Source organism: Erpetoichthys calabaricus, chromosome 1, assembly GCF_900747795.2.
Source record: "Erpetoichthys calabaricus chromosome 1, fErpCal1.3, whole genome shotgun sequence".
In the NCBI taxonomy this organism is placed as follows: Eukaryota; Metazoa; Chordata; class Cladistia; order Polypteriformes; family Polypteridae; genus Erpetoichthys; species Erpetoichthys calabaricus.
Genome location: NC_041394.2, coordinates 269030548 through 269057299, shown reverse-complemented (window position 1 = coordinate 269057299; position 26752 = coordinate 269030548). Strand labels below are relative to the sequence as shown.

Genomic DNA, 26752 nt, shown 5'->3' with positions numbered 1-26752 from the left:
ATTCAACACATTTTTTTAACTTTTCAAATAAATATATCACTTGTATTTTTGAGTGTTTATTCACAAGAAGAAATTTGTTTTCACAATTATACTTTGCTAAGACTTAACTGGCTTCTTTCTTTCTTTCCTTCCATATATCAACAGTTAAGGCAGCTGCCTTAAAGGACTAGCACACAGGTGTGAAATAATACCTTCAGTTCAGGGACATACCTATGTTATCATTTCCATTTATATCTTCCTTTGATTGTTAGTTATGTCAAAACTGTGAAAGTGATTTTTTTTAATTAAAAGAAAACAAATAAAAAACTATATATAGATCTGAGTGTTAATAATTATAGTCTATTACATTAATTTAGGAATAATATATAAGTGTTTTGTCTAAGTTGTTTTCAGGCTACTGTTGTCCTTATTTTAAATAGTTCTATTAATGCTATGTTTGTATTTAGCACTAATAAATCAAATGAATCTTTTATGGCAATAAATAAATACCTGTAAATTCTAAACATTTAATCCATGTATTTCCACGACCTGCATATTTTAGACAAAGTAACGGGAGATCAACACTCCACATGTAATCAGTTCCACACTAAAGGCTGTGCCTGACTTGATGAGAGGTAATGTATGACAGCAACTTCTGAAGAAGAACCTAAAAACAACATTCACCATAATATTTAAAATTCAAGTTTGGGAACTATGGTGGTATGCAATTTAATTTAAAGATTTAGATTAAACTTATAAGTTTTGTGTCTTATAAAATGTACTTCTTTTTAGGTAATGGTCATGGGCATAAGAATTGTGGGTGGAAAAGATATTCCAGGAAACAGTGCAGAAATAGGAGCCTATATTGCCAAAGTTCTACCTGGCGGAACAGCAGAACAGACAGGAAGAATTATTGAAGGTAAGAGTTAAATTTCCATCTATCCATTTTCTGAATTTGCTGTTGTAGTGGTCGAAGGGAGTCACAGCTTGTCTAGGCAGAGCTGGTTATAAGACAGGGACCAACTGAGCACAGATCACTAGTCCATCCACAAGGTGGACACTTTTACAACAGGCCAGATTAATGTTGCCAGTTAAACATAACACGCGCATCTTTGGAGGAAAACTGATTTACCCAGAGAATTCCAATCTTCAAACCTAATAAACTCCACGCAATAAAATGGATAAGATCCGATCCTTGGAGTAGTGAGACAATATCATTATTATCATTTTTAAATAAAACTATAGCATTTATTTCAAATTAGTATCTCAAAATAGTCACATTTAAAAAAAAAAAAGGTTATAATATGACATTTCCATATCACCAAGTCATGGAATAATAATCGTATTGTATTTTTAAAGAGATTATTTGAACATGTAAAACACTTATAAAGATTCAGCAAAGTAATGAAGCAGTGTGAATATGCAAATGTGAGTTGTAGAAAATGTTTAACAAGCATCTAAATTTATTGTGCTACCAGTTTTTGAGTTAAAGCAAAAATTAACCTTAAATGTTTACAGCAAAAAAAAAGGAGATCTGAACAATTGTAAACATTTCAGTTGTAAGTGGTATTAAAAATAGCATTCATTTTCAATTATGTATATGATTATGTTATATTAAATGGTATATGCATAGTGTTTTGTATTTTTATTACATGAGTGATGCCATTTTCTGAAGTTTCTTACAGGTGCATCGAAATTGTTTAGTGCAACGACATAACAACTGTTGCCCGATATGTTGTTCGTGATATACAGTATGATGTCACATAGACATATAACACGTAATGTCATGAAATCATGGTCTAATTAAGGTGTGGCATGCAACAGATGCTATCCTAGTCTGGGATATATTAAAAAAAAAAGAAACAGTGTTACTGTGTGCTATTTAGGGAATGGGCTATTAGACTAGGAATTTGAAATTTGGGTTTGTTTTATGAGTTTGATTTTTGCCTACATTTTTCAGTTAAGATGAATGGTTTTCCTGTGCCTTTTTGTGCTGGTTCCTTTCTGGTCTCTGCCTTTTTTTAATTGCATTTAAAGCAATACTTCATTTCTCTGACTTATTCTACTTGAAGTAAAAGCCTGTGAGACTTTCCATAACCTTTTGCATTGTGGTCATAATTGTAAGTAAATTTGGTTATTTTTTTAGAACTTAATAAACTTACATTAGAAGCTTCTGTGTTTTGAACATCCTCTACAACCATTAGGATTTAGTTGACTAACAATACATATGGAACACTGCAAATCACTATGGCATTCTGGGGGCTTCTGTCTTATTTAGAAAAAACTAATATTTTACAGAGTTACTCATATCAGATTCACTTCTAATTATTTTTATAGTGCTTTTCACTGAAATGTAGGCTCAGAGTGGTGTACCACACTTCCCAGCCTAAAATAGCCATTACCATTTAAAAACTACTGATTAACATAATGCACATACAGTAAACACACAGTAAAACAAAGCAGCATCTGTCCTTTAACATCATCATTGAACTAAGGCCAGTTGATAACAAGAAAGAGGAAAACAAAAACTCCATTCAGCAGCATACAATGGAGACAATAAATCTCTGGGGTGTGCACAATCAGTTATAACAGCAATGTCAGTCACAGTCACATTCATAAAGACCTAGGCCACCGCATGTCACACCATTTCCAGGGCATTCTCCAATATACAGTAAGTTTGTGCTTAGCTTCTTAGTTTGATGACAGAATCTGTCCACTCATTAGTTCCACAATTCCCAATATCTCAAGTTCTTTCCATGTGCAGGAGTACAACTTTGAAGTAAACAGTGGCACCAGAGCCACAGCAAGATGCCGACAAGAGAAACAGTATAGGGTAGGGATAGAAATGGTTTCCATAATTATTGTAATACTTATATTTTTTATGCAAATGACTAACAAACAGAGATTGCAATATGCATAGGAAATCAACAGCTGTAATCAGGGTATGCTAGACTAAAGTAGAGAGTCATCAGCCTGGATTTAAAAGCTGAGACAGAAGAAGCATCTCTTATATAAGCTGGCAGATTATTCCACAGCTTTATGGCCCTGTACCCTAAATGTGCAACCCACCACTGTTATTTTATTAATCCTTTGAATCTTTAGTAGGCCCGGCATCTTGATTTCCTTATGCATTCTCTGGTTTGTAAATAATGACAAATTCAGATAAGTAAGGGGAGCCTTGGCAATTCAAAGCTTTATATGTAAGATGGAGAACTTTAAAATCCGCCCTAAGCTTAACTGGAAGTCAATGTGGACATACTTTCTTATTCTTGTATGATTTTTACAGCAGCACTTTGAATTAACTGGAAGCCATATGTAGAATGGGTAAACTGCCAGTGAATAACTCATTGCAGTAGTCAGGCGTACTAGAAATAAAATGCATGAACTAATTTCTACTATATCCTTTCTTACTTAGAATACCATTTTAATTTTCCAACAATTTTTATGGATGGGAAAAACAAGTTTCAAATAGAGTTGCAATGTGAGATTTTAAAGATATACTACTGCGAAAGAAAACACCGAAGCTACGTGCTATCAGTAAAACTAATGTTAAGACCAAATGAATTAAAAAAATGGCAGAACATTATTTTGTTCTGCCATTATTCCCCACTAAGTAAAATCTTTATTGTCTTCTGTATATCAGAGACAAGTAGTTTTTTCATTCATCTACCCATTCTTTTTTCTCAGGACACTATCAAAGAATTGTCATTTGATATAAAAGAAAGGTATAGGTGGGTATTATCTGCATATGGGTGAAAATGAATGTTAGCTTTTCTGACAATATCTCTCAGCTGCAGCACTTAAAGTGAAAATAGTTAAGGTCTGAGTACTGAGCCCTGCAGGATCAAGTAGTTGAATATTTGAATATCTGAATATAATGACATTATTGTAGGGACACAGTGCATTTTTGTATAGACTGAAATCAATTTGGTAAATGTGAACTATCACAGAAACACATAGAGGGTTGGCCTACTGTATATAACAGAGAAGTACTAGATGTTATGTGTTCTGTATGATTATAGAGGTCTAACCTTTTACATTGGGCAAAAACCCAGTCTTAAAGAGAAATAAATAAATAAATAAACAGAACTAACATCAAAGATTACCTTTTAATGATGAAGCCTGTAAAAGATGATGAAATTATGTACTGTGGCTACATTCCAGAAATGATAATGCATTGATCACAGCTATGTGTGAGAAGTTAGAACAAGAAGACAAGGAAAAGCTTGAATGCAAGCACTTGAAAACTTGCATAGTCCCAGCAAATATCAGCGCCTCCTGGTGTTATACCCAAAGTCCACAATCAGTGCAGTTCACCCTTTCCCAGATGTAAGGTTTAAACTCCCATGTACCATTACTGGAGAATGTTTGCTCATGTTCATTTTACTTGCTCTAAATCTTTCATTTGTGTCATACTAGATCTAAAGGTTTCAGCTTTGTCCATTGGGGTTACTGCATTTCAAAGACAGATAAAATATTTTACAATCATTTCTTTGACCTAAAGCTCTCTTTAAAGAGAGATGCCCTCTGCCCTTCTTTTCTGCAGCTTCTCAGCTCAACTCCCTGTGACACTGTTAGACTTGTAACCTCCTGCATAAACTACAGAGCAAATCAGCCCATGATAATGTAGCTAAAAGTGGTACAAATTATTTTTCTTTTCACATCTGTGGTTATCATGTATACAAGCATGTAATTGTGCTGTAAGTACTACACTATAGAACATTAGCAGAGTTTTTAAAATAAGTAATATTTTTAAATAAATTATAGCTTATTCTATGAATTTGTTTTTAAATGAATAGCTAGCTACAAAACTGAAATATTTTGATAGCAGCTGAATAACTCAGTGTATAACTCAGTAAAGTATGACTGATAAAAAGCTAATTAAATAACTAATTATCCTTCCTCAATTTACAAAATATTCCAAAATAGTACAGTTTTGTGAATGGTATGGGCTGTTTCCTGTCTCTGTGGTAACCCAAATACTGTATATATCTTTCAGTGACTTTCTCAAGTAATCACATTTCTTTCGGAACTTTGGAAATTACTTCCTGATATAAATGAATGTGTCATTGTTTCCTTAGGATGAAAAAAGTGTTTTTTTTTCTCAGGGATACAATATACAGTGCATCCGGAAAGTATTCACAGCGCATCACTTTTTCCACATTTTGTTATGTTACAGCCTTATTCTAAAATGGATTAAATTCATTTTTTTCCTCAGAATTCTACCCCCAACACCCCATAATGACAACATGAAAAAGTTTACTTGAGATTTTTGCAAATCTATTAAAAATAAAAAAATTGAGAAAGCACATGTACATAAGTATTCACAGCCTTTGCCGTGAAGCTCGAAATTGAGCTCAGGTGCATCCTGTTTCCCCTGATCATCCTTGATATGTTCCTGCAGCTTAACTGGAGTCCACCTGTGGTAAATTCAGTTGATTGGATATGACTTGGAAAGGCACACACCTGTCTATATAAGGTCCCACAGTTGACAGTTCATGTCAGAGCACAAACCAAGCATGAAATCAAAGGAATTGTCTGTAGACCTTCGAGACAGGATTGTCTCGAGGCACAATGCTGGGGAAGGTTACAGAAAAAATTCTGCTGCTTTGAAGGTCCCAATGAGCACAGTGGCCTCCATCATCCATAAGTGGAAGAAGTTCGAAACCACCAGGACTCTTTCTTGAGCTTGCCGGCCATCTAAACTGAGCGATCGGGGGAGAAGGGCTTTAGTTAGGGAGGTGACCAAGAACCCGATGGTCACTCTGTCAGAGCTCCAGAGGTCCTCTGTGGAGAAAGGAGAACCTTCCAGAAGGACAACCATCTCTGCAGCAATCTACCAATCAGGCCTATATGGTAGAGTGGCCAGACGGAAACCACTCCTTAGTAAAAGGCACATGGCAGCCCGTCTGGAGTTTGTCAAAAGGCACCTGAAGGACTGTCAGACCATCATCTCTGGTCTGATGAGACAAAGTTTGAACTCTTTGGTGTGAATGCCAGGTGTCACGTTTGGAGGAAACCAGGCACCGCTCATCACCAGGTCAATACCATCCCTACAGTGAAGCATGGTGGTAGCAGCATCATGCTGTGGGGATGTTTTTCAGCGGCAGGGACTGAGAGACTAGTCAGGATAAAGGGAAAGATGACTGCAGCAATGTACAGAGACATCCTGGATGAAAACCTGCTCCAAAGCGCTCTTGACCTCAGACTGGGGTGACGGTTCATCTTTCAGCAGGACAACGAGCCTAAGCACACAGCCAAGATATCAAAGGAGTGGCTTCAGGACAACTCTGTGAATGTCCTTGAGTGGCCCAGCCAGAGCCCAGATTTGAATCCGATTGAACATCTCTGGAAAGATCTTAAAATGGCTGTGCACCAATGCTTCCCATCCAACCTGATGGAGCTTGAGAGGTGCTGCAAAGAGGAATGGGCGAAACTGGCCAAGGATAGGTGTGCCAAGCTTGTGGCATCATATTCAAAAAGACTTGAGGCTGTAATTGCTGCCAAATGTGCATCGACAAAGTATTGAGCAAAGGCTGTGAATACGTATGTACATGTGATTTCTCAGTTTTTTTATTTTTAATAAATTTGCAAAAACCTCAAGTAAACTTTTTTCACGTTGTCATTATGGGATGTTGTGTGTAGAATTCTGAGGAAAAAAATGAATTTAATCCACTTTGGAATAAGGCTGTAACATAAAATGTGGAAAAAGTGATGCGCTGTGAATACTTTCCGGATGCATTTGGTACTTGCAAGGTTTTTAATTTGGATATCTTTTTGATAAAACTAATTGAAAGAATGGCAAAGGCATTCCAAAGCCTTTATTAATGCAAGGAATACAAAAACATATAAATAAATCTAAATTTTTACAAATTATATAGAAGAAACTAATACAAATGTGAATGTGAGATACCATTTGTAGCAATGATAGAATATTTACAGGTCTAATTAACGTATTTGGCATGCTAACATGTGTGGTACATGGGAGAGAACAGGGGACCTGCAAAAAACCCAAGCAGATGCAGAGAGAATATGTAAACTGTACAAAGTGAAGAAAGGTTGGCCTAAAACATTCATTACATAAAAGTGGTTAAGACAGATATTTAGCAAGTAAGCACTCATTGTGGACTTTAGTTACAATTTTCTACATATGTACAGTATAACACACAAACGTTCACCTATAGCTCCACTGTGCTTTGTAATTCACTCTGTTTGGAGTACTAGGGTGTTGTACTGTGTTAGCCATTATGAATGTAGAGAAAACCAAGCAAAATGACACCTTTTATCGGCTAACTTAAAAGATTACAATATGCAAGCTTTCGAGGCAACTCAGGCCCCTTCTTCAGGCAGGATGTAATAATTATTATGATTTGCCTTGAAATCTTGCATATTGTAATCTTTTTAGTTAGCCGATAAAAGGTGTCATTTTGCTTGGCTTTTCTCTACACTCTGTTTGGAGAAATTCAAGCCTGTTGACTCCTGCTTCAATAACGTAAGATACTGTATTTTGTAACTTGGCTTGGCTATTATCATTGACTCAGCGACATTCAATATGCAAAGCTCAACATGCCTTCACACAGATTGCCTTATGTCTAATCTTTGCCATTCCTGCCCTGTATGTGGTAATGTTTTACCCCGTTGAATGACGTCAAGTTCCCATCCTCTTTGTTAGCAAAATTTTCAAACATGAGTGAGAGCTCAGTAGTGTTTAATGGGGCTTGTGAAGTTGACAGGAAAAGTTAATAAATTTAATAGTAACGTAATTAAGAGCCATATCTAAAGAAACTGCATTCAAGGTTAGTACCCATGAATCTGAAGAAAGTAAAGGCTGAAAAAAGAAAGCAAATAAAACTCAAAACTGATATGCAGACAAAAGGAAACCTGAGAGATTCAGTAACTCGAAGCACCCTGGAGATGACATAGCAAGACTACTGATGATCCTGCTTAAGTTTCTCTATTCCTATCCAACACATGGCTGGCAAATAATTTATGTTACCAGGCATGAAGAAAGAATGGTTATAAGGAATCTGCATGATACAGTGGTGTGAAAAACTATTTGCCCCCTTCCTGATTTCTTATTCTTTTGCATGTTTGTCACACAAAATGTTTCTGATCATCAAACACATTTAACCATTAGTCAAATATAACACAAGTAAACACAAAATGCAGTTTGTAAATGGTGGTTTTTATTATTTAGGGAGAAAAAAAAATCCAAACCTACATGGCCCTGTGTGAAAAAGTAATTGCCCCCTGAACCTAATAACTGGTTGGGCCACCCTTAGCAGCAATAACTGCAATCAAGCGTTTGCGATAACTTGCAATGAGTCTTTTACAGCGCTCTGGAGGAATTTTGGCCCACTCATCTTTGCAAAATTGTTGTAATTCAGCTTTATTTGAGGGTTTTCTAGCATGAACCGCCTTTTTAAGGTCATGCCATAGCATCTCAATTGGATTCAGGTCAGGACTTTGACTAGGCCACTCCAAAGTCTTCATTTTGTTTTTCTTCAGCCATTCAGAGGTGGATTTGCTGGTGTGTTTTGGGTCATTGTCCTGTTGCAGCACCCAAGATCGCTTCAGCTTGAGTTGACGAACAGATGGCCGGACATTCTCCTTCAGGATTTTTTGGTAGACAGTAGAATTCATGGTTCCATCTATCACAGCAAGCCTTCCAGGTCCTGAAGCAGCAAAACAACCCCAGACCATCACACTACCACCACCATATTTTACTGTTGGTATGATGTTCTTTTTCTGAAATGCTGTGTTCCTTTTACGCCAGATGTAATGGGACATTTGCCTTCCAAAAAGTTCAACTTTTGTCTCATCAGTCCACAAGGTATTTTCCCAAAAGTCTTGGCAATCATTGAGATGTTTCTTAGCAAAATTGAGACGAGCCCTAATGTTCTTTTTGCTTAACAGTGGTTTGCGTCTTGGAAATCTGCCATGCAGGCCGTTTTTGCCCAGTCTCTTTCTTATGGTGGAGTCGTGAACACTGACCTTAATTGAGGCAAGTGAGGCCTGCAGTTCTTTAGACGTTGTCCTGGGGTCTTTTGTGACCTCTCGGATGAGTCGTCTCTGCGCTCTTGGGGTAATTTTGGTCGGCCGGCCACTCCTGGGAAGGTTCACCACTGTTCCATGTTTTTGCCATTTGTGGATAATGGCTCTCACTGTGGTTCGCTGGAGTCCCAAAGCTTTAGAAATGGCTTTATAACCTTTACCAGACTGATAGATCTCAATTACTTCTGTTCTCATTTGTTCCTGAATTTCTTTGGATCTTGGCATGATGTCTAGCTTTTGAGGTGCTTTTGGTCTACTTCTCTGTGTCAGGCAGCTCCTATTTAAGTGATTTCTTGATTGAAACAGGTGTGGCAGTAATCAGGCCTGGGGGTGGCTACGGAAATTGAACTCAGGTGTGATACACCACAGTTAGGTTATTTTTTAACAAGGGGGCAATTACTTTTTCACACAGGGCCATGTAGGTTTGGATTTTTTTTCTCCCTAAATAATAAAAACCATCATTTAAAAACTGCATTTTGTGTTTACTTGTGTTATATTTGACTAATGGTTAAATGTGTTTGATGATCAGAAACATTTTGTGTGACAAACATGCAAAAGAATAAGAAATCAGGAAGGGGGCAAATAGTTTTTCACACCACTGTATATGCAAAGAAATTAGGATGATTGAATCTTTAGAATGACACTTTCTCACTTGTGTTTATTTATAATAAAATTCCAAATAATTAATTTCCAAGAAGGCAATACACATTAGTCTCTAATAGCCATTTTCTGGGTTTGACCCAGCTAGTTGATTGGGCCATGAATATTACCTTTCCACTTTCTGGGCTCTTCTGTGCATCCTTTAAAGTGAGGACAGTGCTTAGTTACAGGATGAAAAAGAGTTGTGGCAAATATCTCTAAAATTTTAAAAACCACTCCAAAAAACTACACTATTAAGACTTCAGTAGATTTCTGTTTCAGCATAGTCATTGTATTCAGGTGCTAAGAGACAGATGGGAAATTTCAAGTGGATGCTCCACAAAAGTGGGACATGTGCTATCTTTCAATAGTATAATTTTTAAAAAAAAATGTCAGACCAAACAGAGCAGCATTAGAGTGCTCTAATTCCCATCACAATGAAGCACAAATAGGAGAGCACGTCTTTTAAAATAAATAAATAAATGAAAGACTTCCAGAATAGGTCATACCCATGTACCCTAGTCCCAAGTTCAAATTGCAGGTTTTCAAAAATGCCATTTTAGAAGGCTACTAAATGGTTAAAATGTCCAGCAAGGATGAAAAGAAAAGCAAAGGACAAAAAAATCTCTTAATATTTAAAGAGTTTATTTTAATTAAAGGAATCACAAAAAGGCAAAGCAAAAAAGGAGGAAAAAAAACTAATGCAAACAAATCCAAAAACAGAATCCATTACCTTAATCCAAGATCCAGGGGTCAAAACCAGAGAATCCAATAAAATACAGAAAACACCAAAAGCAGAACTAAGAAACAACAATACAATTTTGAAGATCCATTTACCCCAGCTGTTTGATTAGGTGGCCCCAACCACTTTGGCTTTACATAAAGGAGACAGGGCAAACAACTAACAGCTCTACAATAAAAAATAAACTTAAGCCAGGGCAACAACCCTGGCTGTAGCATAACACAGCGATCTTCCTAAACCCTGACTGTAAATGTACATAAGTGTAGTGTTTTTTCATTTTATATTGGGAAGCAACAATGTTCCCCTATTATTTGAGTTCTGTGCTGCATTTAAATGGAATTTGTCTGAAATGTAAACCCAGTATGCCAGATCTCAAGTAAATTAGGGATCTGTTTTTCACTTAAATATATCTTTTAAAGTTGTGAATATTTGGCCGAAGAAAACCACACACTTGCAGATGTGTTGACCTAATTGTGAATTTGCAATCACAGAAGTTGACTGGTGATTAAACTCTAGTACACAAGACACCTGTAGGGTTCTATTGGCAATGATAAGCAGAGTGCAATATGTACATAATTTACTTTACATTTGCCGCACCATTGCACAGGCAAGTATCCAACTCTGCCCCTTTGCCCATAACCATCACCTTGGTCTTTGCTGCATTTACCTTGAAGCATTTTGCTTTTCCATTTCATATGTGATTATGAACACAAAAGAGCACCCATGGAAATCCTACATGTACTTCTGTGGTCAGCGCTTTATTTAGTATCATAAACAGCAATGGACTTAGAACAGATCATTAGAACACCAACAATTGTCTTTGATTTTTACCCATAATACATTGGAAATTATTTTATATGTTCTTGTTTTCCTCAAAAAATATACTTTTCCAATAATTGCGTTACAGCTGCCATGAGCTTTGGAAAGAATACCATGTGTGCTTATGTTTTAATGACACCTAGCAAACAGTAACACCTTTATGGTGTGTCTAACGTTTGCATCAATGCATAACACCATCAACATAAAACCATATGAGACAAAAGCAAAAACTAAAAAAACATAAAAGGAAATATAGTCAAATACCCCTACATCCTGATATCATAACAGGTTGTCAGCTATAGACCAAGTAAATGTTCTTTATATTTGTGTACACTTTCCTTACAGACATGTTAATATATATTTGTGTATATCTGTATAACATATATTTGTAATGTGTGTTCTATCCCTGATATGAAAATAAACAAGTAAGTAAACAGATACAGATTAACACAATTCATTTAAGGACACAGGCTGCTACAAACGATGGCTATTATTTCTACTAATGAAACCTACCTTTTTAACTAACTTGTTTAGATTCTTGCTGTGAATCAGTGGTGAGTCAAACCTATACATTTTTAAAAAGGTCTGTAAAGATTAAGGCAAGATATAACAATAGAGAAAGGAAGACATTAAATCAGGCTGGTACTGCAAATATGGCCATGTTCACAAGGCCAGTGAAGACTGATTTGAAGCACTTTACAATTTATGTATATGGAGTTTACCAGTTTGCCTTGAATTTAGATACAATATTTTTCCCATGTGTTCTTTATTGTTGTTTGACTACAGACCTACATTAATTATGTATAAGACAGCAAAGTTAGGATTTTATTAATAATGTATGTTGCACTTCTAAAGATTGTACGATTTATACAATGCTCAATGAAATATATAGATACTTGAAGGCAATAGATCAGTACTTTGGTGACACATTGCAAGTTTTTACCCACAAGATTTCAAATTAATTTCACTTAGTATTGATTTGGAATTTTCATGATATATGGAAAGCTTTGAACTGTGCTTTTGAGCTCTAGTAATACTTTGTCATTGTTGTTCCAAACAGATTATTTCACTTTACTAATAGTTATTCCTTTTTTACATACATTTTTCATATTTTTTCTTTAAATCTTCCAGGAAAGATCATAGTGCAGTGCACTTTATAATCAATGATTGCAAACAATTAGTATGTATTCTTCATGTACGTATGCATTTTCATGGAACTTTTAATTAAAATACATTTTTCTATAAGATAAACCAGATTAAATAGAATAAAATAATACATAAATGAAACTGAAATATAAAATGTGTAAACAATATTAGGAGACAAGAATTTAATTTTTCATTATTGCATATATTCATTTAATATGCATTCATGCATCCATCTAACCATTTTCTGTTAGCTTATTATCTATTGCAGAAGTAACAAGGTGCCAAAGCCATCTTTGGCTGCAGCATGTGCTAGGCAGGAATTCATAGGGGACATGATCTGAAGCCACTGCATATGCATAACACTTCAAAGTTCACCCTGATATGAACATATAAACACACACAGTCTGTTTAACTTATAGTCACCATTTTTCCCCAAATACGTTTAAACTGTCAGAGGAAACTGGAACCTGAAAGAGTTGCAGACTTGAACCTGGGGCTCAAGCTATGAATAGTGGATAGACAGAATGACTATTTATCACCTGTCACCATCAACCCTGGAAAATTTCAGTTGGTGGTCAAAAATAAAAAAGAGTGAGAAACCAGAATATAGAATACTAATACTTAGATATGGACTATCTTACAGACATACCTCAGTATGTGCATCTTGGGAACTGCAGGTCTGACATTGTGGTCAGCAGCACAGGAACGCCACAGGGGACTGTGCTTTATCCGTTCCTGTTCAGCCTACATACATCAGACTTCCAATACAACTGGGAGTTCTGCCACGTGCAAAAGTTCACTGATGACACTGCTATCGTGGGCTGCATCAGGAGTGGGCAGGAGGAGGAGTATAGAAACCTAATCAAGGATTTTGTTAAATGGTGCAACTCAAACCACCTACAACTCAACACTACCAAAACCAAAGAGCTGGTGGTGGATTTTAGGAGGCCCAGGCCCCTCACTGACCCTGTGATTATCAGAGGTGACTGTGTGCAGAGGGCAGAGACCTATAAATACCTGGAAGTGCAGCTGGATGATAAACTGGACTGGACTGCCAATACTGATTCTCTGTGCAAGAGAGGACAGAGCCGACTATACTTCCTTAGAAGGCTGGCATCCTTCAACATCTGCAATAAGATGCTGCAGATGTTCTATCAGACAGTTGTGGCGAGTGCCCTCTTCTATGCGGTGTTTTCTAGGGAGGCAGCATAAAGAAGAAGGACGCCTCACGCCTAGACAAACTGGTGAGGAAGGCAGGCTCTAATGTAGGCACAGCGCTGGACAGTTTGACATCTGTGGCAGAGCGACGGGCACTGAGCAGAATCCTGTCAATCATGGAGAATCCACTGCATCCACTGAACAGTATCATCTCCAGACAGAGGAGCAGTTTCAGCGACAGACTGCTGTCACTGTCCTGCTCCACTGACGGACTGAGGAGATTGTTCCTCCCCCACACTATGCGACTCTTCAGTTCCACCCGGGGGGGGGTAAACGTTAACACTACACAAGATTATTGACTGTTATACCTGCCTCGCACTCTCCATCTTGCATTTTTTAACTTGCACTGCATTTTTATCACTCTTTAATTAATATTGTTTTTATCAGTATGCTGCTGCTGGAGTATGTGAATTTCCCCTTGGGAATTAATAAAGTATCTATCTATCTATCTATCTATCTATCTATCTATCTATCTATCTATCTATCTATCTATCTATCTATCTATCTATCTATCTATCTATCTATCTATCTATCTATCTATCTATCTATCTATCTATCTATCTATCTATCTACTTAAGAAGAAAGTTGTATAGTCAGGATTTATGTCCTGGAAGCTGGAATAGTGAAAAAATTTGTAGGAATGAACCTTAAAGCAATGTCGTTTTAACTTTCTCTACAGGCAGATGAAATTCTGTGATCATATGGGAAAGTGGTGCTGAGATCCATATGATTTTTAGGGTCTTTCAGAAGCAGGGGCAATGTTTTATCTTCCTTAGGTGGCTGTAGAGAAATCAATAAAAAGTGATGCACATTAGGAATAGTTTGGGGTATCTGGAAATTTAGATAATGTTGCTGGGGATCATAGTTATAATATGAACATGATAGTTCAGTGGGTGACATGCTTCTGCAACTGTGGAAAAATCAGAGTTTGCACTTGACCCAAAGAATCAACACCATGATGTGCTTGCCACAGATCACTAGGTTTTCACAATGTGCTAAAGTGTAAAAACTGAAAGTTGAGTCAGTACTAAAGGAATAAATAGGGCAATGAAGATTAAAAAAATGTTTCACGAGAACAGAACATTCAACCCAATGTAGAAAAGTGATATTGATCAACTGAGTAATCAAGGGAAAATGGATTATCATTCATAGTAGACAGTTAAATAGTGTGCTGTTAAAATAATACATACAGATTTCATATTAAGCATTAATGATTTAATTGCATTTTGCATCAGTAAGCTTTAATGGATAATAAACGCACTCTTGTGTATTATGTTCTCTTATGCACTCTTTATTTTAGGCTCTGTATTCTATACTGTTAGAATATATATCAGCTACAAGTACAGTATATAAACACAGGTCCAGCACTTCACATTTACGGCCTCAACCACAGCACAGAAAATATTCATTTTAATGTTATTAGGACATTTTGTACATAGAATTTTATCCTGTTCATGATTTTTAACATTAAATATTTTATTTTTAACATTAAATATTCTATTTTTATTCTTGTTTTTATTGTTCATGTGACACTCTGAGTAGTGTCATATTACCAACTAAATCATGCTATTAACGTCAGAGTTTTAATATCACTCGAAGTCCCTTGGTGAATGCACTTAGCAAATTTATCACTTTCAATTCAATTAGGCCTTATTGTAAGGTTTTGCGATTTTTGCTTTGCTGTTTATCTTTGGTATGTTGATCTATTTCTGTCTTCGGTTTTGACCTTGGCCTGCCTTTTGACAACGTTTCTGGTGTGCATTTTTCATCTCCTAGGTCATATTTATCAAAGGTCTCAGAATTACTCCTAGAAATTGCACTAAAAGTCACATTAGAATAAGAATTTGTCTTACCCCAGAGTAGGACATGAGAAGTATTTATGAAGCAGCCTAGTAACAATCCCAGTCTAAGTTAGGGGTAGAAGGCCATGTCTGAAAATGAATGACATCATGATTTTACAGCACCTATTGTCAGAAATTAACATGATGACATTTTATAGTTTTCTGATACTAACACTGAGACTTTACCACAATTATAAAAATAATCAAAGTAGAAAAAGAAGGAAAACATAACAAGTTAGGATACTGAGCTAAGCTGAACATAAGTGTTACCACTTTGCAACATTATGAGTAATATTGTAGCAAGAACGGAGATGGAAAGACTGAGACAAACACACCAAATGAGATATGAGACCAACAACGGGCATGTTTATTTTCCAGAAGAATCACCTCCCAATGTTATGACATGCAGGAAACACCTAGCAAAGTAACAGTTACTGAAACTATTCCTGTAATGTTACTGAAGTTGTGTTCACTCTTCCAATGTTCCCAATTGCCTTCCAGAGTCGCATGCTGTGTCCCCCTCCATAATGCTCCCCATATCTTCAGCATGACTCTATTTATCCAGTGCCCCAGGAGTCTCTGCCTGCCCTTTTAAACCTTCCTGGGCTTGTAAGGTGTAAAGTGAATGTGCCAGGGGTTTATGGAATGCAGAGCTCAGAGTATCTGTGTGACATTTCATTGTCATTTACCCATCCAGCCTGCTTATCTTCAGCGTGATATGCTGGCTACTACAATACAATTTGCACCCATGAAAATCTGTGTGTTGATACTGTAATATCGCTTGCTATTCACATATTCATGTTCACCCACACTTGAGGCAATGATCTTTATGTGCATGCCAATTTGCATGAATGCAGCTTGCTTTAACACCACCTTGTGTGGAGTTGTGTGTAAATATATAATCTGTATATTACCTCATTTGTTGTAAGGGCATTCAAAGTTTTGAGAAATGCTTGGCTGTGACAGACCCAAGTTATTGCTATTACAAAACTACCTTTTCTCAGTGGCCAAAAAGCCTAACATTATCAACATTTTAATTTCGGCTGACAGCCCAGACCTTCTCACCGTAGATGAATCAATCACGTAACGTACAAGAATATTACAGTTTTATGAATATTATTTATTATTATGGGACATGGTTCATATTCTTCACTCACATCATAATTTTAATCTGTCAAACTTTTTCCAGCTGATTAATTGAACACTTGCCTAGAGAATGAAGGTGGAAAGAATGTGCATTCAAAACAGAAATATTAAAATACCAGTAATGGCGCACTGCACGATAACGTGCAGTGAATACACTTGACTTGAGCATTCACAGTTTTCCTCCTCTTTCTCTGTATGTTTAGCATTCATTTGTTCAGATGTTGATGCGCTTGCTGCATCCTGAGCAGCTCTTCTTTACTCCACCCTAGCGGCCCACTTCTTCTCTTCTTTCATCTGCATCTTTTCGTGTTAAAACTGATTAAGTCAGTGTTTGTGTTGCAATTATTAAGTACGTTTTCTTTAATTTTTCACTTAAGCTGGCACTTCTTCAATCTGCTTCAAGAATGATTTAAGATATGAAGAGGTAGGGGAGGTGACGGCGAAGATGGTAGGTAATGAGAACAGCGATCGTACACATTTGCCATACGGCCGCCCTGTTGAGTTGATTCTACAATAAAATAAAATAAAAATAAAAAGAGGAATAACCTTGGAGGTCAATCATCACCCCGAAAGCGGATAGTAGACGTCACATAGTATATGTGTAGCAAATTTCAGGTCTATAGTTGAAATGGTTTGCGAGCTACAGGTGATTTAAAATCCTGGACAGACAAACGAACAACCATGGTAGCACATTATATAAGAAGATACTTTCAAACACAATTTTATAGACTTGATTTAAAAATAATATTGCTATTATTTTTCATAATTGCATGATTTCTTTTACCCTTTTGATGGTTTACTGTTGCTTTCTGTATGTTCTTCATGACCTGAATATAGTTACATTAAGCTTTATTTTTCAGATGTGTGCCAAATTTTACATTTCATGTAAATCCTGCTAAATATCACGTAAGTTAGTCCTCCTTCTTTAATAAGATCAGCACAATTTACCAACTTACTTTCTGAGCCTATATCTATCTAGGTCATTAAATCTTGACAAGAAAGAGTGGATCTACATTTTGTACTGTAGAGTCCTTTGACTTAGCACACAATTCCCTCAGTTGTCTTTTTTGGAAACTTAACCAGACTTCAGCCTTCCTGCCCAGCCATTTTTCTCACTCCTTCATTCGTGGTAAATGATATAAGGCCACTAGCACTCGCACCAGCAGATTCAGAGACAGTTTATATCAACAAGTCATATGATTTCTGAATAACCAATTATTGCAACAAATACTGTAACATTAAAAACACTATGTGTATTATATATGCATAAATATTTGCAAAATATTGTACCAACCTCACCGTGACAGGTTTGAAAAGGAGAAAAACACAGCAGGTTAAAGAAGGGATTGCAGATCAGTTTATTCGGACTGTCAAAAAATAATAAAAAAAAATTACACAAATGTGAAAGCAAAATGGAATGACTTTGAAATTCAACTTTTTACAATTATCTATGAATCTCTCATTGTTATGGCCCTGAGAGACACTGCCAACGGATCAAAAAAAAAAAACACCTGCGCTTCCACTTCCATAACCCACCTCAACTCCTCCCTCCTCTTTCCCTTTACACTTTCTTAGCTGTTCTTCGAACCATCCAGAAATCTTTGCCTCTCTTCCCCGTCACTCCATTCAGAGTGCCACCCCTTTTTTTCCCTTTACTGTCAATCATATCCCCGACCTCAGTCTAAAAAAGTAATGATAATAACTAATTTATTCTGATATATTATCTATATCCTACCAAAGCAAAAACAATATATTGTATAAAGTAACGTACATAATATAATATACTCAAACCTGCATAATCCAGTTCAGGTTTGCCAGTAGCAAAAGTCTGCATCAGCAGCAGTTGATACAAAGCAGGAAATAACCTTGAACAAGATCTCATATTATTGCAGAACCCATTCTCACAAATACACTTAATGTACAGTATGAGGAAATAGGACTGCAAAAGGGGATATTGATATGTTTGATGTGAAGGAGGAGTTGTGCCAGGGATCTGCCTGTTGATTTTTGTGACTGTGATTTAGGGGGTGATTAGAGAAGTGTGTGAAGGATAGAGTTTAGATGAATTTAAGCAGAAGATACTCAAATGGAATACTAGTTTGGAAGCAAAATGCTGTAAGATAAATGTATGAAAGGTGATGATTGGAGGCAAAAGGGCAGCAGTCATAAAGAAGTGGGGGCATGGCTATGTGGTGTGCACAGTAGATGTGTTAGGAAAAACTCAGTCCTATCAATGGGTTGCCAAAACTGGGTGCATTAAAGACAGTGGTATAATGGGTAACCTGCAGTTAGTGAATGCAGCCTTTGTTCGTAGAAAGAGTTTGAGAATGCTGATGTAGTAAGTGTAGCAATTTAGATATCAGCAATGAAGTTGTTTTGCCAGTGTCATGTTAAATGTAAAAGTAGGTGCAGGTACAGTATTTCAGTAACAGAAAGGTCGTAAGGTGTATGAAAAAATCCTGGAAAGTGTCCCCCATTCTGATTTTTAAATATGAGAAGTAAAATGCTGTATGGGGATGAGAGATGGCTGATGAAGACAGATTGTGAAGCAATGCTAGATCAGATGGACGTAATGGAGTGTCACAGATTGAGAAGATGACAAATTCAAAAGAAAGGCCTAGTGTGGAGGTGAAGAGGCGAAGAAACAGATTAAGGTAGTTTGGGTATATGGAGTGAAAGGCAAAGGATGGCTGGATGAAGAGGTATACCAAAATGGAAGTGAAAGGGAAGAGTTCAAGAGGGACGGCAAAAAAGATGTGGCCATAGATGGTGTCATGTGATATAAAAAGAATGTGTCTCACTCTAAAGGATGCTGAGGTCCACAAAGAATTAAGAAAAAATATTTTGAAGGGACAGTGAGCTACCTGGAAAATGGCCATGTGATTACGATGATGATCAACAAATATCTGCAAATCTGACAATGCAGTGAAAAAAATACAGAAAAATCAAGGTCTGCTCCTGTATCGGACACATCAGTGTGCCATCAACAGTCTGTGTCTCAAAGGCCTAAAGACCAGAAAGTAAAAGCCTGTGCAGGGAGTCTTTGGTGGTTTCCCAGAGACTTACTTTGGATAGTAGACAGCCGAAGAAACAAAGCAGTGCAACCCACAAATTATTCCCTGGTTTTATCGCCTCCTGCTCGCTTTGCTCGCCCACCCCCAGGTTTGGTTTACCAGATATACAATTTAAAGAGATTGTTATTTTCATGGGAATTGTTACATATGCATTATTTTCACTTTTACTTTAAAACTTTTGTAAAAACAATATTTGGAATTAACTTTTCTTCAAGATCGCATTGAATTTTGATTCCGTGTTTGTACTTACATCGTGACAACACAACGTATAACTGCCTGTGAGTGAATTTCGTTTCTCTCTAATAAATAAAACAACTTTCTCGAATGTTTGTCCATGCTCTTTCTTCTTCACTTTGTTGTTGACGTGTCATTTAGATCATATAAAATTATTGTCCTGATAAAATTTATAAGAGCTGAGAGCACAGGAAGTATGTCTGACAAAAGCATTGACACAACTGAGGTTAGATGACCGTGGTCTTGTTTGAAAATAGTTGTAAGTAGGGCGTGACTTGAAAGAATCTCATGTTAAAAGTCTCTGTCTCACGGGACTACATACCGCAACAACATTTTTGGAATCTTTTAATTCTCGCTGGCAACACGAATTAGACGATCTACAATACTCTGACTTAAAGTTAAAATCCAAACAATATATTCAATCTCTTTTCGCTGTTCCATTATATCACCAAGTAATAATTTCCATTTGTTTGCACTAATGCGATCTTTCCTATCCTTTTTTGAGACTTTTGAATTTTCGTACTTCCATTATCTCTAATCTGCTGTGCATGTGTAATGCGCCAGCATTTTTTAATTCTTTACGACATTCTACTTTGCCATCTACTCTTTGTCCTTTATTCCCGGCCATGGGCACGGTTAAATCTCTTTCTTGCGGGACGTATAATGCTGCTCACGTTGTAAAGGGGGGTGCTGAATGCACGGTAAGGAGTTGCGGTCGTATCAGCTGCTGTCTTGTTGCTGCTGGCGAGCTGCGTGTTCAGCTTGTCACTCTTCGTGTTGATCATTTAAAAGCCTGCACAGCAGCTGTCCTTTTGTGACTTCGCGTTTCTGCTGCTCGCGTTGTGAAGGGGGTAGGGGGGGTGTTGTGGCTGAATGCACGCTAAAGAGATGCGGTCGGATCATCTGCTGGCTTGCTGCTGCTGCTGTTGGTGAGCTGCATGTTCTGCTTGTCGTGCTGCGCGGCAATCATTTAAAAGCCTGTACATCAGCTGTCTTTTTGTCTCACTGCCTTGTCTCATGTGACTTCAAAGTGTCTACCTCCCCAACCCCCATGTTTGATTAATCGGATATAGAATTTTAAAAGCTTGTTTTTTCCTTTGGAACTGTTTCAATTTCATTATTTGCACTTTTACATTAAAGCTTCAGTAAAAACAATATTTGGAATTACCTTTTCTTTCTTTCAAGATCGAATTGAATTTTGATTGTTTTTGGACTTACATCGTGACAACGCAACGTATAACTGCTCATGAGTGAATATCGTTTATCCATCCATCCATTGTCCAACCTGCTGAATCTGAACACAGGGTCACGGGAGTCTGCTGGAGCCAATCCCAGCCAACACAGGGCACAAGGCAGGAACCAATCCTGGGCAGGGTGCCAACCCACCGCAGAATATCGTTTTATTTTTCTGTAATAAATAATCCGACTTTTTCGAATGTTTGTCCCTGTGATTTGTTAATTGTCATAGCAAAAGCTATTCTCACAGGAAACTGCAAACATTTTAATACGAATGGTATATCAAGGTCTCCTTTAGTGTCTAATGCTATTCGCGGAATATATACTACATTACCTTTCTTTTTGCCTGTTAAAATTTGCATTGCTTCTCCGTGATCATAAATATACACCTGACTGAACTGTGGTTTCTTCAAAATTAAACTTGTTGCTTTAATTTTTGCAGGACCACAGATTCTCATAGCATATGGCCCATTATTGTGTAAATCTATGTTTTGAGCATTGAAAGTTGCGAAGGCGAGAAAATTATTGTAGTGTTTGTGGATTCGGGCGGCAGTGCTGCTGCCTTGCAGTTCGGAGACCCGGGTTCGCTTCCCGGGTCATCCCTGCGTGAAGTTTGCATGTTCTCCCTGTGTCTACATGCGTTTCCTCCAGGTACTCCGGTTTCCTCCCACAGTCCAAAGACATGCAGGGTAGGTGCATTGGCGATTCTAAATTATCCCTAGTGTGTGGTTGGTGTGTGGGTGTGTGTGTGTGTGTGTGTGTGTGTGTGTGTGTGTGTGTGTGCGTGCGCCCTGTGGTGGGCTGGCGCCTTGCCCGGGGTTTGTTTCCTGCCTTGTACCCTATGTTGGCTGAGATTGGCTCCAGCAGACCTCCGTGACCCTGTAGTTAGGATATAGCGGGTTGGATAATGGATGGATGGATGTTTGTGTATTATGCGGTGGGCTGGCGCCATGCCTGGGGTTTGTGCCTGACTTGCACCCTGTGCTGGCTGGGATTGGCTCCAGCAGACCCCTGTGACCCTGTGTTAGGATATAGCGGGTTGTAAAATGACTGACTGACTGATAATTTGTGGATTTACGCCTCCTCATTGTGTAGAAACACTACTTTTCCCTGACAGCAACACGAATTATCTATAGGTCTCTGACTGAAACTTCTAAGCCTTACAATATTTCCATACTTCTGACATATCACCTATGTCCATATATTCAATGTCTATTCACCTTTCCGTTATTTCAACGAGTAATAATTTCTCTTTGTTTGTGCTAATGTGATCTTTACTACCTTTTTTTTGATACTTTCCAATTTTTCTGATTTTATATTCTGTAACTTGCTCTGCATGTGTATCGCGCCTACGTTTTTCTTGTGTCTTTTGAATTCCACTGTTTTCATTATCTCTAAACTGCTCTGCATGTGTTTTGCCCCCTCAGTTTTGAACCTCTTTATGATGTTTTACTTTATTTTCTACTCTTTGTCTTTTATTTTCCTAGCTTTGTCCTGCTATTTTTTCAATTATACCTGGTCCGTGATGATTATTTTCCCTTTTTTTGAGTAATAATTTCCATTTGTTTGCGCTAATGCGATCTTTACTATCTTTTTTTGATACTTTCGAATTTTACTGATTTCATATTCTTTAGCTTTCTCTGCATGTGTGTTGTGCCATCATTTTTTTTTTTTTAGCCTTTCGAATTCCACTGCTTTCATAATCTCTTCTCTGCATTCTTTTCTCTCCAACGCTTTTGGTCTCTTTTCTCAGCGCTGCTCTTTCTTCTTCGCTTAGTCGTTGATGTTTCATCTAGAACATACTGTCCTTATCCGATTTATATGAGCTGAGAGCAGAGGATCTGTATCTGCTAATAGCCTTTACATGACTGAGAGTTTTGATGATCGTGGTCTTATTTGAAAATGGTTGTAAGTAGTGCGTGACTTGCAAGAATCTCATGTTCCACGTCCCCGCAAGACGGTCCTGGGACAATCTCTTGGCACCAAGTCTCATGGTTAAGGTCCACGAAAGAGATTGGGCACGGAGCGTCTTGCGGGTCTTTTAAGTGTCTTCCGAGAAGATCACGTCTTGTCTTCCTGGTCTCCCTTCCAAGATTTTTTTTTTATAATATATATACAGTTGTGAGTATGCAAAACACAGAGTTTACTCTTGTATTATTATTTATTTCTTGATTATTTTATTATTTGTTTGTATTATTTGTCTTACTATTATTAAAGTGTGTTTGAGTGTAGCAATCATAACTTGCATGTCTTTTTTCCATACAAACAACTGTAACCTTCTTTTGCCCACCCCTATATATATCCAGTTATATTTGGAAGAAAGTACATTTTCTAAAAATTATTTTATAAGCTTCACTTCTGCTGCTACAGATAAGAAAAATGCTTACTCTTAGAGAAGTTTTTTGTATTTTCATATTACTCAAGTCAAGGGTAATGAAATGGATATCACTGCAGCCTCACAGATTCAGTGCCCAGTTGTTATCTATGTTGAGTTTGAAAATTATCCTCATACCTCTGTGTTTTTTTCCAGGTATTCCTGTTGTCCTCCTCATTCTAAGGACATTAAAGAATAATTGTAGTTCAACATTTAGCCCCTGGATGTATGCGAGAGTACACCCACTGATAAATTTGTACTCTGTCCTGGGTTGGTTCCTGCTTAGCACCATGTGCTGTTGGATTAAACTCTGGCTCCCCACTGAGCTTGATGAATTGCCTTGAAGAGCAATAGGTTATTATATCACTGGAGTTAGCAGTAAACTTCTTAAATTAGTTTTCCACGCCATTTATTATGGAGTTTTTCTCATGATACTGGAAGTTTGCATGTGAAGTTAACTGGCAACTCTAAATTGGCAAAATGTGAGTGAGTGGGGGTTTGAGTGGTAGCTAGTCCCACAATGAGCAGGTTCCTGATCCTTGGACTCAGTTGAAATCTAATTCAACTTATTTGATTCTAAATAATGGAAATTTGAAGGTACATGGTACATATGAACATGTGTGAGATGAGAAACAAGTAGAGTCTAGTAAAAAAAACTTGAACCTAGTTACAGCTGTGTCAAGGAGAGAATTCCGTGTCAGAGACTGTGATAGTCTTTAATGTGTATGGCACGTTACATTCATGTGGCTTTAGATGCCCAGAGTAAGCTAGGTGCATGTTCCAAAAATCTTAATTACAGTAAATTATTATATATATATATATATATATATATATATATATATATATATATATATATATATATATATATAATAGCAAGTAACCCCTGCTGATCACCTATTCTGTGTTGCTACTGATCTCTGTTTTTTTTATCCCAGATTACTATATTTCAGATGCTGCTTTTTCAGATCATGTTATCTATAACTACATTTCTGTATATAAAATTAAAATTGAATCTGATATCAAATTGTAGTTTCAGCATTGACAAAGTTCAAACATTTTCTCCTTCATGTTTGTAAATGTGTGCTCAGTGGATTCACAATAATATTTTTAATGTTGTTGTTCTACAGGTAATTTGACTTGTTCATAAAAGTGGTAATATTAATGTTAGTCCCTTGAGTATTACTTATGAAAAGTGGTTTATTTGATATCACAGTATTTGTTGCTCCTCAGTAGTATTATAACCAAAATATGGTGAAGGTGAGTTTCAGTGAGCAATGAGTAGAAAACAAAATAATTATCAGGTAAATATACAGGGAAACTTAGTTTGCTATGAGTAACAGCATCATATAGTAACTTTCAAGTGAATCTGCTTGTATTTTATACATTTACAAAATGTGTTAATGTTTTAAATGAATATGTTTACTTATGTTATGTTTTCTATTATAAAATTATCATTCTTGTTTTATTATGTATCACAGCTCATGATTATCATCTTAAATAAAAGCCATATCTGAAGACTCTGTTCCACTGGTGTAAGTGGTGTGTAAGTGGTTTTATAGGGTGGTGATTGCTGTGATTCCTGTTTTGAAAATAGTTAAAAATGTGTGTTTTTCTCATCTGTATTTACTCATACAAAGGGAAAGCTTGCTCTTTCAACATTTTTAAAAATTTTACAATGTTATGAGAGTATATTCTCATGAGAATGCATGTTTATTCCTACCTGTTTTAGATTTGTTGCCAAACTGGCATGCAGTAAGGATTATTATACAGTGCATCCATTCATTATGATTTATGATGTTTAATATTTATAATATTTTATATATGATTTACAATGTTATAATATTCTTTTGTGCATGCAAGTTTATTTCAACCTGCTGTGAGTCTGTTGCCAAACTTTCTTCTAGTAAAGATTATCATATATTGATTTATTATTTTATTTCGCTTATTTTTTTGGTAACATTAATGCATATTCTTTTTTTATAAATCAAAATTAAGGTATCAAAATTTATATCTTTCGTTGCTATGGCTCTGATAAATCTAACCTTGGAACATTCAATATTTAATTAACATAATCTGCAAATTCTAAATCCTCTATCAATTTGATTAGTGTTTTGCATTAATTTAATTCATTAATCTGAACTTTGTATTCAGAATTGAATATTTTTGTACAATTTTTGCTATGTTTGTTTTGTATCACACAAGTCCTGAATCTGTCATATTACTTAACAGTTATGTTTAGCTACTGCTGTACTCCAGCTAATGTATGTGTCTTTGGAGAACTTCTACTGGCAGGAAAAGAGACTCTAAGATGTGACATTAGTCACAATAAATTAAATTACATTGTTCTGTTTTAAAAATGTTGCAAATGACCTGTCTTCAGTGGTATGAATTTTAAATCATAATTTGATGGTCTAGATGAATTCCAAAATATTAATTTTTGGCAAATGATTTGTTCTAGGGATGCAGGTCTTGGAATGGAATGGGTTCACTCTCACCGGTAAAACCTATGAAGAAGTGCAAAGTATTGTCAGTCAACAATGTGGGGAAGTTGAAATATGTGTAAGACTGTGAGTTTTTCTCCATCTTCCTTTGACCATTTAGTTTTTTCATTGCTCTTTAATGATCATCAAGTATTGAAAACTTACAAGAGATTAAACATACAGTTATTTAGGTTTATTAAACAATCCCAATGCATTTAAACTGAGTATTTAAATAACAAAAAACAATCATCTAAATTTATAAATATATTGCATGAGCTTGAAGATAAGTATGTATACAATATATTTATATACATATAACTTCTTCTTCTCTTGGCTGTTCCCGTTAGGGGTCTCTAGAGTGGATCATCTTCTTCCATATCTTTCTGTCCTCTGCATCTTGCTCTGTTACACCCATCACCTGCATGTCCTCTCTCACCACATCTATTAACCTTCGCTTAGGCCTTCCTCTTTTCCTCTTCCCTGGCAGCTCTATCCTTAGCATCCTTCTCCCAATATACCCAGCATCTCTTCTCTGCACATGTCCAAACCAACGCAATCTCGTCTCTCTGACTTTGTCTCCCAACCCTCCAACTTGAGCTGCCCCTCTAATGTACTCATTTCTAATCCTATCCATCCTCATCACACCCAATGCAATCCTAACATCTTTAACTCTGCCACCTCCAGCTCTGCCTCCTGTTTTTTAGCTAGCGGTACCATCTCCAACCCATATAACATAGCTGGTCTCACTACCATCTTGTAGACCTTCCCTT

The 26752-nt window shown here is 36.7% G+C and overlaps 1 protein-coding gene across 1 annotated transcript in view; it reads left to right on the top strand.

Annotated features, from left to right (window-relative positions):
• Window positions 1–26752, top strand: part of pclob (piccolo presynaptic cytomatrix protein b) — a 421215-nt gene that overhangs the window by 259456 nt on the left and 135007 nt on the right. The window contains exons 11-12 of the mRNA XM_051920046.1: window positions 772–898; window positions 25961–26069. Coding sequence (XP_051776006.1) covers window positions 772–898; window positions 25961–26069 — 236 coding nt within the window. The remainder of the gene's footprint in view (window positions 1–771; window positions 899–25960; window positions 26070–26752) is intronic.